At 35.3% G+C, this 14769-nt stretch overlaps 1 protein-coding gene across 2 annotated transcripts in view; it reads right to left on the bottom strand.

Annotated features, from left to right (window-relative positions):
• Positions 1–14769, bottom strand: part of SPG21 (SPG21 abhydrolase domain containing, maspardin) — a 32985-nt gene that overhangs the window by 4035 nt on the left and 14181 nt on the right. For both annotated transcript variants that reach the window (XM_074294831.1, XM_074294830.1), the window contains 4 exons: positions 5366–5527; positions 3461–3541; positions 2865–3010; positions 344–452 (listed from right to left, as the gene is read on the bottom strand). In XM_074294831.1, the coding sequence (XP_074150932.1) occupies positions 344–452; positions 2865–3010; positions 3461–3541; positions 5366–5527 (498 nt within the window). The remainder of the gene's footprint in view (positions 1–343; positions 453–2864; positions 3011–3460; positions 3542–5365; positions 5528–14769) is intronic.

Here is a 14769-nt window from a genome sequence, read left to right as displayed (position 1 = left end):
GACCTAAAATTCTTTAATTTAAATGCAAAATAATGATATTTCTTGAAATTCACCACTGGCCAGATAAGTTGATAATGACAAAAAGTGATAGTTAACCCTTAAATAATAAGAAACTACAAAGTATACAATGAAAGACAGATTCCATAAATAAGAAATCTTGGGTAATTATGTAATATCTATTCAGATGTATGAAAAAGTTAATACTCAGAAATCACCTCATGTATATTAAAACAAACAAACAAAAAAACCCCAACCTGTGACATGTAGCTTTAAGAATGCAGGGTCATAGGTAGAGAGGAATAGTCTACATATGAAAGAACATATATAATGAGACATCCCTTACCCTGTCAACCATGAAATCAATGGCATCTGCCATGACAGGATCCACAGGACCAGATGAAAAGTTTCCAAGTACTATTTTCTTGAGCATAAATGCTGGCATTAACCAAAAGCTGCAAAGCACAGAACTAAGCTAAGAATTTTGAATATCCAAGTATATACAACAATCCTATATATTCAATCAATCAACAAGCATGTATTAGTTATATACAATGTGCTAAGTACCATACTAATCATTGGGGATGGAAAGATAAAAATGAAACAGTTCCTGCCCTCCACAAATTTACAATCCATTAGGAAGCCAACCTTCACTTCAATATCTCTATGCAAGATAAATACAAAGTGATTTGTTAAAGGGAGGTTCCGAAAGCCGGAACAATCAGGAGAAGCCTTATGGAGAAGAAAGTGGAGTTTGCCTCCAGTATTCTGCTGCCTATCCCTACTAGGCCCCTCTCACTATTTCCCATTTACACTAGGATTTTACTATGTCAGGAGGGATTCTCAATTGTTTTCTAAGCTCTCTTTTGTCTTTTCAAAACTTCTAAACTCTGGTTCTCAACATAAGTTCTAGGAAGTTATTGTTTCTATGGCTCCTTTTCCTCTGCAGTTATAATTAAGTTCAACTTTGCAGAATACATTATCTTGTTTGTTATTAAACTATTATGTAAATATTTCAAAGAATTATGGGTAATAATTCAAAACACTTTAAAGAGATAGGAAAGTTGATGATTTTATTTGGATACTACTTTATAAACTACTAGTTTACAAGTTCAGCCTAACTCTGTTAAACAATCTGTAAGTGAATCAGTTGTTCCCTTTGAAAATACAGGTTGCTCTGCTTTCAGGTTGCCAGATCCCTGTTTGTGAAACTGCTGCTTTAAAGAAAAGGTATCTTCTGGCAATATGAAAAAATATATTTCCCAAACTAAGTAATCTGTAAATATGAACATTTAAGATCATCAAGCATTCATTTTATAGTTTTAAAATAATTCTTTTTCACTTTAGCTGAGAATCATTTACAATAGGTATAAAATAGGTTTTGGTTCATGCTGAAATTGAGAAAGCCTAGGGAGAGAGTAATGACCACTTATATTTAAATACTGTTTTTAGACTAAATGGTTTCTTTTCTACAATCCTATGTGACAGGACTTTCAAAATGGTCATTCCCATTTTATAGTTGAGCACTGAGGCCCAAGGAAGTGAACTGACTTGCTCTTGGGTTATGCAACTAGTAAGTAGCAATGCCCAGTCTCAAAACCAGGTCCCTCTGGCTCCAAGACTCTTTCTGTTGCATCACTCTGCGCCAGAGCCAATGTTATCCCCTCCAATAACCACCAGGTTCTTTCTTTCTTCTTTAGTATTTTAAAGATGATATTGATCAGGTACTGAAAATAAAGAGTGATAATTCTGGGATAGCATAGAAGGATATTTCAAAACATAACAGTGTAATTCTATCTAGAGTGTGAAAACCATGCCAGAAATGTTTTCCTTATGAGGACACCCAAAACTAGACCAATCCCCAACATATATTTAAGTCCTTGATATTTTAAAAAACGTATTAGCATTGCTTCACCAGCAAAAATGCCACAGACCTGTTAAAATTGAAGAAATAGATGCAAATAACAAAATCTCATACTACTCCGGATGTGGTTGCCCACATCTACAGTAGGTAGCGTTTAAACTAGTTCACACCTCAAAAAGAGCAGTAAGACAATGCGTGCCAGGAAAAGCAAAACTACATTTTCTAACCTTATTTACTCTTCCATTATGAGAAATATGCCCCAAGGAAGTAACACAAAAGAAATATCAACAACATAAAACAAAATATGTATAAGGATTCTCACAGAGGCATAATTTATAACTTTGAAAACCTGACAATAATCTTTGGACCCCCAAAATGGATATTATCTATTAGAAATGACATGGTGAATTACACATGGAAATGTATATATAAAAATGGTCTAACATGAGGGGAAAAAAGTAGAATCCACGAGTCTATAAAAGCTGGTTTTAAGTTATGTGTTATCAAAGTTTGGAAGAGAATCTAAATGTTCATCAGGCTCTTTTTTCCCCTAAAAAGTTAGGTTTTCTTAAGTTTTTCTTTCTTTCTTTCTTTCTTTCTTTCTTTTTTTTTTTAAAGAGGGCAATGACATGACCATAGGCAGCTAGGTGGCACAATGGATAGAGTATTGGGACCCAGAGTCAGGAAGACTCATCTTCTTGAGTTCAAATCCAGCCTCAGACACTTACTAGCTGTGTGACTTTGAATAAGTCACTTAATCCTTTTTGCCTCAGTTTCCTCATCTGTAAAATGAGTTGGAGAAGGAAATGGCAAACCACTTCGGTATCTTTGCCAAGAAAACCCCAAATGGGGTCACGAAGAGTTGGACACGACTGAAACGACTGAACAACAAAAAAGCAACATGACTGTGAGATACAATTATTTTTCTTTCTCCCTCACTCCCCAAAAACTGTCTAGCATTTTAATATTAAGCAAAATATCAGTTTAAGTTTAATTTTCTTACCTGTTTGCAGTCCAGGTCTGGTTAAAGATGGAGGTATCACTGAAGGAATTACAGAGGATAAGGGAATGAACTCTGGGAGATTTGTGAGTGTATTCAGCAAACTTCTGCGCCAAAAAGCCTCCCAAAGAAGCCCCAAAAAGATGAACCTTAATTTGAATCAAATATAAATTACCAAAAATTGCAGTAAAATGCCTGGAAATTCCATCCGAAATTTAATTTTAAAATAAAACTAAATACAATTTATCAGCTTTGGCTATTCTCTGCCATTTGACATATCTAAACAGATAGAAAATATAAAGATGTTTTTTGTTTACATTTAAGTGTAACTTTAAAAACAAATATCTCAGCAAGAAATATAATGTAACTAAATTATAATCAAGTTTAAAAAAAACTACATGAAACCCACACGTCTAGGCTTGTAATTTCACTGATGTGGGAAGTTGCATGTTAAGAAACACTCTCAACCAATTTATATTATCAACTGTTAGGCAACCTATAATAGTTACCTGAGATACTAGGAGGTAAGTGATTTGCCCATACTCTCTTAATATAAGATAAATTTAAATTATGTAATTTAAAAATTTGGGTGTACTAACTTTATCAAGTTGTAGATGGTCTAATAGTTTTCTGAATCCATCACAAAACTCAAGATGGTCCCAATAAACAGGATACTGCAGCTGTAATAAGAATTTTTAATAATAATGTATTAAAACAATGAAACCTAATCCATATACATCTGAAAAGTATCTCAATATACAATAGCATTTATATAACAAAATTTCAGTTTTTAGTTGAATGTCATATTTCATTTAAAAAATTCATTCTGTTGTTTAATAAAAATTAGAGCTAACATTATCCTAGATATAAAAACAAAAGACAGCAATAATTTTTTTTAAATTAGAGGTGACAATGTAGTTGGAACAAAAAAAAAGGATTAAGTTGGTGTTAAAGAATAGATAAATATGAATTTCCTAATACTATAAGAATGCCGATTTTAATGCAGATTAATTTTGATCCCAAACACTCAAAAAATTTCAGGGATGATGAGAAAACATAATCTTTCTTTGAAAAATCTTGATTTTGTTTAGATCAAACTTCCTTCTAAGTTGAGTCAACAGAATTGAAAATAAAATCTACAATTAAGCAAAAGTTTGAAAATAAATGGGGGTTGTAGTTACTTTATATAGCTTCCACTGTTTTTTCTTGCCACAATGTATCTTTATCAAGCTTTTAAACAAAATCTTCTCTCTTTTCTTTTTGGTATTGAGTCATACTGTATAATTTTATACTAGTCTTTTTATCTGTGAACATGACCATGGCATCATGAACCTAGAAAATTCTCAATTAGATAATGAAGAAAAGAAAGTTATTAACCACAGATTATTGGGAGTGAGTAGGTCATCTCCAAATCCTACTATATTTAAACCCCCTGTCTGTATTGCTTGGATGTTCTAAATTAATAATATTCATCTTGTCTTTTAATTGACATCAGGTTAGGCTAAATCAATGACAATGTATGGCTTTTATGTAATAAACAATACTTTTATTAAATTTCACAAAGCATTCATGAAGAGGAGAAAAAGATTTGAATAGCAGAGGAATTAAAGAAATTTTTATTAGTGATGAATGTTGTTTTGAAGTAAAACAAAAATAAAAACAAAAAACTTTTGCCAACTTCCTCTCTGAGCAATGAAAAAGAAAAGATCTGAGCAGTATAGAGAATTCTGACCAAATAAATAGTGAAACTCCATCTAGCTAATAGGATTGAAGAAGTTAATAGCTAAAACCCAAAGAAACTAAAATATTTCTACATAGCTAACATATACCTAATATTATCTATAGCTAATAAGAGTTACTTTTCACTTAGGCAAAAGAAAAGAAGAAAAATCCAACACAAGTGGACATTTCGTAAAGATGAGAAAAGTAACTGATTTGAGAGACATAAACTTATGGTCAATTTTCAATTATCAGAAGAGGAAGCTGGCTTTGATTTCAATTCTCTACTTGACATTGAAATTTTCTATACTTAATTTCACTGGTTAGCATATAAGACAGCTTTCCAGAAGGAACTGGAAGAAGAAAGGAGGCCCCAAATGCACAGCTGGACTATACCTTCAAAAAAGATCATTTAATACCCAACACTGAATTTTTTTTTTTTTCTCTTTCCATTACCAAAAAAAGTTTGAACCAAAGAGTCACAAAATTTAGAGAGACAAATAAGTTTGTGGTGGTGCTATCACATTCCTATATGTAACCATGTCTTTTGGGTTATGATAATATGACCTACAGTCATATATATATATATATATATATATATATATATATATATATATATATATATAATACATCTGAGTATATATGCTACTTCTCTTCAAATATCTTGATAATTTTTTAAAGCATCTCAAAACAATCTTTCTTACTGAAAAAATAAGGCTTTCATAACTGGCCTTAAAAATTAGCAGAAAAAGAAAAACCCAATCCCTTGATCCCTCAATACTCACTGCTATAACTCTGTAACCCCATCCAGTCAATGCCAAAATCTGCCGGAAAAACACATCTGCAGTTCCACTTACAGGGGGAAGAAATATGAGGGGGCATCTGATACTTCTGGGGCCTGCATCATAGAGTGACCACACTTTACTATCATCATCATCTACTATAATCTGAAAGAAAAAGTTAAGAAAAAATATGAAGATTCCTGTAATGAATTTAGTTTTTAGATAGTTCTTATTTTATATAAGTAGAATATCAATGATAATATTAATATTACTGACCTATTAAAAGATAAAACTAGGGCATCCAAACCTTAATGTCAAATTCCCATTTGTAAGAGCTAAATTGATATCTTTTATTTTCTTCAGTGTTAATGTCGATAACCAAACTACAGAAGATAGCTTTGTATTCTTCCAAAGAATAATATTATCCTTTATTAGTGTTAATATTATACAAATTCCATTTCCATAAAGATAATGTGAAGAAATATAATTAGTAAAAGTGACTATGATAGCCAACTCACTCCCAGTTGATCAATGATGGACAGAGATAGCTACACCCAGAGAAGAAACACTGGGAAGTGAATGTAAATTGTTAGCACTAATAATCTGTCTGCCCAGGTTACATGTACCTTCGGAATCTAATACTTATTGTGCAACAAGAAAATGGTATTTGCACACGTGTATTGTATCTAGGTTATATTGTAACACGTGTAAAATGTATGGGATTGCCTGTCATCGGGGGGAGGGAGTAGAGGGAGGGAGGGGATAATTTGGAAAAATGAATACAAGGGATAATATTATTAAAAAAAAAAAAAAAGTGACTATGATATTTACTCTGTAGCAAGTTAAATCTGAGTGACCTTTTGTATATATGTGTTTGCTGGGAATGGGGGAAGTGATGGAGTAGAGAGGAGGGAAGGCAGGAATTGCAGAATTGTTCAATGATTTCAGCTCCTGGGAAATCTCAAGGAGAAGCCAGCTAATAGCAATGAACCACAGAAGATGGATATTTCACATGGGAGGGAGAAGGAATCAACTTTTGTGACCCTGGGGCTTTTTCTCACAGAGGACCAATAGAAAACATTAGCTTGGAATTACAAACAGTCATTTACAAATGTATAATCAGTTGGGAGTAGGTTGTTGAAGGAGGTACAATTCTGCTTGCTTGATTCCCTTTTTGTCAATTTTATATTTTGATCTTGTTATCTTAGAAAAAGGACTCAAATGGTTTTCATGGGGCTCAGGCTATGTCTGACCAGGAATTCCCTCAACAATATCCCTGACAAATGGTCCTTCAATTTATTTGAAAAACTCCTTTGTTTTTGGAAATAAAATTTTACTTCATTTTATAATTCTAATTCAGCTTGTGCCTCCCAATCACAGAAAAAGCCCATGGCAAGAAGTCACAGCAGCTTTCCTGGGCTTTGACACTGGCCAGAAAGGATGACCACTGTGCTGACAAGAGTTATAGCTACCACACTAGTGCTTCCACTCACTTGGGTCACATAATTCCCCAGCCTCAAGCACATTTTCCAAAGTAAACTCCTGCAAAAATGAAGGCTATTCAACATATCTCACAGAATATACTAATATGATCTTGGAAGCATATGTTCTAAATCTAAATCTAAATTGTCAAGGACACAAATTTAGGGGAAACAAAATAAGGTGGTATGTATTAATGATGGGGGTGAACCCTGAAACGGTTTCAAGCTTTCCCCTGGGAAAAACATACCTTTCCCAGACAATACCCTCTCCAAGTTAAGTGGTCTCATTCAGTTGGAGATCTTGGCCTGATAGTCCTATTGAGTGGCTCAGAAACTCCAAGATAAATAATCTCTTTTCAATTGGAAATCTAGGCCTAAGGCATTGATAACATTGAGTGAAATCTCATTCAATTTTGAATGGAAGCCCAAGCTTCAGACAGCTAATAAAAGACAACTCTGAGCCCTGAATCTTTGCAGAAGTCCTAAACAGGATTATGGTTGCCAAGGAAGCTACCTTGGCAAAGCTGCCTGCCAGGACTTTTGTCCATGGGATATTCTCTTCTCAATGTTAACCTTTGTTTTCTTCCTGACAGGACCTTGCCACTGAGAAGTCTGGCTTCCTAGCAAAACTCCTAATTACCAAACTCCTAATGAGGAGTTTTGTCCACTAAGAAAGCTTCCTTCTTAGTGAACAATAAAATTCCTTTTTTTGCCAAACAGATTTCAGATTTTCAAATTATTTCGCATTGGATCTGCAGGGGCCAAAGGGGCCTCCAATTCTTGCTACCTTGCAATTCTTCACTACCACTAACCTCATCATCTGCATCTCATCATTTTGGTTCCCTGATCAGGAATCTGGATGAAGTAAAGCCTTTTCTTGTTGTCAACAACAGGATAGCCAGGACAATCCAAATTTTCCCGGGAATTCCCGGGAAAATTTGGATTGTGGGAGCTCAACGCTTCCTGTGCCTTGACAAAACGTCCCCTTAATCAGGGAAAGTTTTTGTCATATGCATCTCTCTCTAAGGATGCCTAAAGAGAATGAGGAGCTATAGAATTGAAAAATCTGGGGTTTGTGGCAAAATGGGACAAAACACCTCTGTTTCTAAGGATCCTTCCTTAGGAAGAAACAAATTCAGCTTGAAAACTAAAAAGCTTAAATTAAAACAGCAATGCAGGATGCTGCTTAAACTTAATGGAAGGAAAAGACATTTACTTCTTCCAGCTCCTCTAGGGACAAGGGAACCCTCCCCTCTGCACCCCTAAGCAGTCCCTATCAGGAGGATTCTGAATCCTTTCCAGAATAGGACCTTATGTCCGGCAACATCTCTTTAACTCTATCTCTCTCACCTGAACCAGACCCTGAGACTCCCAGCCTTTTTTCTCCTTCTCAGGATATTGATTTTACCCTCTGCCCCTGGAAGCAGCAGACTCTCAGGGAGAGACACTCAGAGCAAAGATGCCTTTTTCAATGTCAAACCTCTCCCAGACTAAGGAAAAACCTGAGGACTCCATCCAGCCTTTGAAGGGGTCCAAGGCCAATGTCCTTCTTGATTTTTCCTGGGAAAGAAGCCAGATTTGGTCCCTCAAATTTCTCCCTTAGAAACAGCTGTGGGAGTTGTTAATGATAGGGATCACACTGCAGCCAAGGAGAGAGGCCCCAGAATTAAAGCACAATTTGGAGAACAGTCCCTATTCTTGGCTGTTGACATTTCCAGGAACCACAAAGGTTCATCTTTAGGTGTTATGGAATCTGTCCAAGTAGACTCCCCAGTCCTTGCCCTGACTTCGAGCAGGAGGGGCACTGCAAAAGGGACTATTCTTCCTTCCAGCAGGAGTTTGGGGCTTGGTCAAGCCCCCCCTCATTCCACCATGACAACTCAACACCTGGTGGACTGTTTCTTTTTACTATGACAATTGAAATTTTTTTACCATGGGAGGGGCTTCTCCTTCACTCTCACTCTAGCACTCTGGTCTCTTACTCCTCCCCCCATTGAATGGGGATTGCAGGGGAACTCAAGAGCTGCCTTGAGATCTCTCCTCTGCCTTGCCAACTTGGTGACCTGCCATTTAAACGCTCCTTTGTTATTATTCCCTCCTACCCTGCTCCCTTATTAGGGCATGATTTAATGGTGAAATTGGGGACTCAATTTTCTCTTCTCACACCTCCAGATAGTCTTTTTGTACTGCACCCAAAGCTCTCCAAGATAGAGAGATTTCTTAAGCACAAACTTTTGGCTACAGGGTTAAGAGATATGGAGCTGCTTAATTGAAGGCTTATCTTGATCTGCAGTCTTGAAAGGCAGGGTCACACCGTTGGCAACCCCAGAACCCAGTTCTCAAAGAAACTGGACTCCACTTCCCTAGGATGGCCCTCCTGCCTTATATTGGTGGCCTTTTAATTGAAGAGGCCTCAAAACTAACCTTGGGATAGCCATTAGAGGTTTTGACCCTGCACCGAGTTCAGAGCATTTTAGAAGCCAAAGGACTTCCAGGGAAGAAGATGGACATTTAACGAAATAAATGAATTCCATCTATTTTTGATGAAAAAACCAGACCTACATAAGAGGTTTGATCTTCAAATACAGAACTCAAGAGACTTCTAAAAAAGGTAAAAAGAAATCTTGAGAACTATACTTCTGTCAAAAAAATATGTAAAGAACATATGTACAATTTGTCTTAGAAAATAGAGGTGGAAAGGAGATTATATCATAAAAAAAGTACAAAGTGGTGGTACTACATCTCATGAAGAGGCAAAGGTAACCTATTATATCTGAGAGAAAGAAAGGAGGGAGATGAACATAGCGTGTATCAATAGACATATTCGATTTATGGTGAAACTTCTTCCACTTCATTGAAAAGTGAAAGGGAAGGAGTAAGCTAAGGGGAAGGGAATACAGTAATTTCGAGGAAAAGGGGTAAAATAAGGGGAGGATCTTTAAGGTGGGGGAGGGATCCTAAAAAGGGAGGGCTGTGAAAAGCAAGTGGTGTTTACCAGTTTAATACTGGATAGGAGGGTAAAAGGGAAGGAAAGGGGAAAAGCATAAGCAGGGGTTAATAGGATGGCAAGCAATATAGAATTAGTCCTTCTAACCATAAATGTGAATGGGGCAAACTGCCTCATAAAGAGGAAGCAGTTAGCAGACTGGATTAAAAGTCAGAATCCTACTATATGTTGTTTACAGGAAACACACCTGAAACAGGATGAGACATTCAAACTAAAAGTAAAAGGGTGGAGCAGAATCTATTATGCTTCAGGCAAAACCAAAAAAGCAGGAGTAGCCATCCTCATCTCAGATCAAGTAAAAACAAAAATTGATCTAATTAAAAGAGATAAGGAAGGGCATTATATCCTGCTAAAGGGAAGCATCAATAGTGAAGCAGTATCAATATTAAACATGTATGCACCAAGTGGTGCAGCATCTAAATTCTTAAAAGAGAAATTAAGAGAGCTGCAAGAGGAAATAGATAGCAAAACTATAATAGCGGGAGATCTCAACCTTGCACTCTCAGAATTAGATAAATCAAACCACAAAATAAATAAGAAAGAAGTCAAAGAGGTAAATAGAATACTAGAAAAGTTTGATATGATAGATCTTTGGCGAAAGCTAAATGGAGACAGAAAGGAATATACTTTCTTCTCAGCAGTTCATGGAACCTATACAAAAATTGATCATATACTAGGGCATAAAAACCTCAAAATCAAATGCAGTAAGGCAGAAATAGTAAATGCATCCTTTTCAGACCATAATGCAATCAAAATAACATTTAATAAAAAGCCAGGGGAAAATAGACCAAAAAATAATTGGAAACTAAATAATCTTATACTAAAGAATGATTGGGTAAAACAGCAAATCATAGACATAATTAATAACTTCACCCAAGAAAATGACAATAATGAGACATCATACCAAAATGTGTGGGATACAGCCAAAGCAGTAATTAGGGGAAGTTTTATATCTCTACAGGCCTACCTGCATAAAATAGAGAAAGAGAGGGCCAACGAATTGGGTTTACAACTAAAATTGCTAGAAAAGGAACAAATTAAAAACCCCCAGACAAACACAAAACTTGAAATTCAAAAAATAAAAGGTGAGATTAATAAAATTGAAAGTAAAAAAACTATTGAATTAATTAATAAAACTAAGAGTTGGTTTTATGAAAAAACCAACAAAATAGACAAACCCTTAGTAAACCTGATTAAAAAAAGGAAAGAGAAAAAGCAAATTGATAGTCTTGAAAATGAAAAGGGTGAACTCACCACTAATGAAGAGGAAATTAGAACAATAGTTAGGAGCTACTTTGCTCAACTTTATGCCGATAAATTCGATAACTTAAATGAAATGGAAGAATACCTTCAAAAATATAGCTTGCCCAGATTAACAGAGGAAGAAGTAAGTAGTTTAAATAGTCCCATCTCAGAAAGAGAAATAGACCAAGCTATTAACCAACTTCCTAAGAAAAAGTCCCCAGGACCAGATGGATTTACAGGTGAATTCTACCAAACATTTAAAGAACAACTAACTCCAATGCTATGTAAACTATTTGAAAAAATAGGGATTGAAGGAGTCCTACCAAATTCCTTCTATGACACAGACATGGTACTGATACCTAAACCAGGTAGATCGAAAACTGAGAAAGAAAACTATAGACCAATTTCCTTAATGAATATTGATGCTAAAATCTTAAATAAGATATTAGCAAATAGACTTCAGAAAATCATCCCCAGGATAATACACTATGACCAAGTGGGATTTATACCAGGAATGCAGGGCTGGTTTAATATTAGGAAAACTATTAGTATAATTGACCATATTAATAATCAAATTAATAAAAACCATATGATCATCTCAATAGATGCAGAAAAGGCATTTGATAAAATCCAACATCCATTCCTACTAAAAACGCTTGAGAGTATAGGAATAAATGGACTATTCCTTAAAATAATAAGGAGCATATATTTAAAACCTTCAGTAAACATCATATGTAATGGTGATAAACTAGAACCTTTCCCTGTAAGATCAGGAGTGAAACAAGGTTGCCCACTATCACCATTACTATTCAATATAGTACTAGAAACTCTAGCCTTGGCAATAAGAGCCGAGAAAGAGATCCAAGGAATTAGAGTAGGAAATGAAGAAATCAAATTGTCACTTTTCGCAGATGACATGATGGTATACTTAGAGAACCCCAAAGACTCTGCTAAAAAGCTATTAGAAATAATTCAGAATTTTAGCAAAGTCGCAGGATACAAAATAAATCCACATAAATCCTCAGGATTTTTATACATTACCAACACAATCCAACAGCAAGAGATACAAAGAGAAATTCCATTCAAAATAACAGTCGATAGTATCAAATATTTGGGAATATATCTACCAAAGGAGAGTCAGGAATTATATGAGCAAAATTACAAAACACTTGCCACAAAAATAAAGTCAGATTTAAATAATTGGAAAGACATTCAGTGTTCTTGGATAGGCCGAGCGAATATAATAAAGATGACAATACTCCCCAAACTAATCTATTTATTTAGTGCTATACCAATCAGACTCCCAAGAAACTATTTTAATGACCTAGAAAAAATAACAACAAAATTCATATGGAAGAATAAAAGGTCGAGAATTGCAAGGGAACTAATGAAAAAAAAGTCAGAGGAAGGTGGTCTAAGTGTACCTGATTTAAAGCTATATTATAAAGCAACAGTCACCAAAACCATTTGGTATTGGCTAAGAAATAGACTAGTTGATCAGTGGCATAGGTTAGGTTCACAGGACAAGATAGTGAATAAAAATAGCAATCTAATCTTTGACAAACCCAAAGATCCCAAATTTTGGGATAAGAATTCATTATTTAACAAAAACTGCTGGGAAAACTGGAAATTAGTATGGCAGAAACTAGGCATGGACCCACATTTAACACCACATACTAAGATTAGATCAAAATGGGTCCAAGATTTAGGCATAAAGAACGAAATCATAAATAAATTGGAGGAACATGGGATGGTTTACCTCTCAGACTTGTGGAGGAGGAAGGAGTTTGTGTCCAAGGGAGAACTAGAGACCATTATTGATCACAAAATAGAACATTTTGATTACACCAAATTAAAAAGTTTCTGCACAAACAAAACTAATGCAAACAAGATTAGAAGGGAAGTAACAAATTGGGAAAAAATTTTTACAGTTAAAGGTTCTGATAAAGGCCTCATCTCCAAAATATACAGAGAATTGACTTTAATTTATAAGAAATCAAGCCATTCTCCAATTGATAAATGGTCAAAGGATATGAACAGACAATTTTCAGATGATGAAATTAAAACTATTTCCACTCATATGAAAGAGTGTTCCAAATCACTATTGATCAGAGAAATGCAAATTAAGACAACTCTGAGATATCATTACACACCTGTCAGATTGGCTAAGATGACAGGAACAAATAACGATGAATGTTGGAGGGGCTGTGGGAAAACTGGGACACTGATGCATTGTTGGTGGAGTTGTGAAAGAATCCAACCATTCTGGAGAGCAATCTGGAATTATGCCCAAAAAGTTATCAAAATGTGCATACCCTTTGACCCAGCCATACTACTACTGGGCTTATACCCCAAGGAACTACTAGAGAAGGGAAAGGGTCCTGTATGTGCCAAAATGTTTGTGGCAGCCCTTTTCATAGTGGCTAGAAGCTGGAAGATGAATGGATGTCCATCAATTGGAGAATGGTTGGGTAAACTATGGTATATGAATGTTATGGAATATTACTGTTCTATAAGAAATGACCAACAGGAGAAATACAGAGAGGCTTGGAGAGACTTACATCAACTGATGCTGAGTGAAACGAGCAGAACCAGAAGATCATTATACACTTCAACAATGATACTGTACGAGGATGTATGCTGATGGAAGTGGATTTCTTCAACATAGAGAAGAGCTAATCCAATTCCAATTGATTAATGATGGACAGAACCAGCTACATCCAGAAAAGGACTGGGAAATGAATGTAAACTGTTATTTTTACCTTCTGAATCCAATTCTTCCTGTGCAACAAAAAATTCGGTTCTACACACATATATTGTATCTAAATTATACTGTAATATATTTAACATATATAAGACTGCTTGCCATCAGAGGGAGGGGGTTGGGGGAGGAAGGGAAAAAATCTGAATAGAAGTAAATGCAAGGGATAATGTTGTAAAAAATTACCCATGCATATGTACTGTCAAAAAAAATGTTATAATTATAAAATAAAATAAAAAATTTAAAAAAAAAAAAAAAAAAAAGAAGCCAAAGGACATCAGTGGCTGAATAGGGAGGCTTAATAGGTATCAGGCTCTCCTACCTGACTTGACTCTCCAGGTGTGCCATACCCTAAATCCTGCCACCCTAGTCCCTGACAGCACCCAGTTGGGAGACATCATTCATAGCTTTCTTCAAAATGGGGAAAGAAAGGCGGGTTATTCTGTGGTGACTTTCAATGACACCCTACAAGCTAAGCCACTGCCTCCTGCAACTTCTGCCTAGAAGGCTGAACTCAGTGCCCTAACCAGAGCTTTGAAACTGGGAAAGGGAATGAGAGTGAACATCTATACTGACTCCAAATATTCTTTTCATACTTTGCATGGTCTTTCAAATAACCCATACTGATCTATAACTATTTAAACATTTACTTTCACTTCACCTTTTTAGGAGATCCTTTCTAAGGAAACAACAGAAAAAAAAAGTTAGAGAAAAAGAGAACTGGAAGTGTTTATCTACTGACTTAAAAGTCTATCCAAATGCTTAAGCAAACTTGTCATGAACTATATTATACTAAGTGTTCTGGTAATTAGAGATAATTATACAATTAGATGTAATGTGCTGCACAGTGATTATTTAACAAATATTTATTGAATTGATGAATTGTATGGAATTCCTAAAATTCAATTCAACA

Source organism: Sminthopsis crassicaudata, chromosome 2, assembly GCF_048593235.1.
Source record: "Sminthopsis crassicaudata isolate SCR6 chromosome 2, ASM4859323v1, whole genome shotgun sequence".
NCBI lineage: Eukaryota > Metazoa > Chordata > Mammalia > Dasyuromorphia > Dasyuridae > Sminthopsis > Sminthopsis crassicaudata.
The sequence above is the reverse complement of the archived record's forward strand: the minus strand, read 5'-3'. Positions and strand labels throughout refer to the sequence as shown.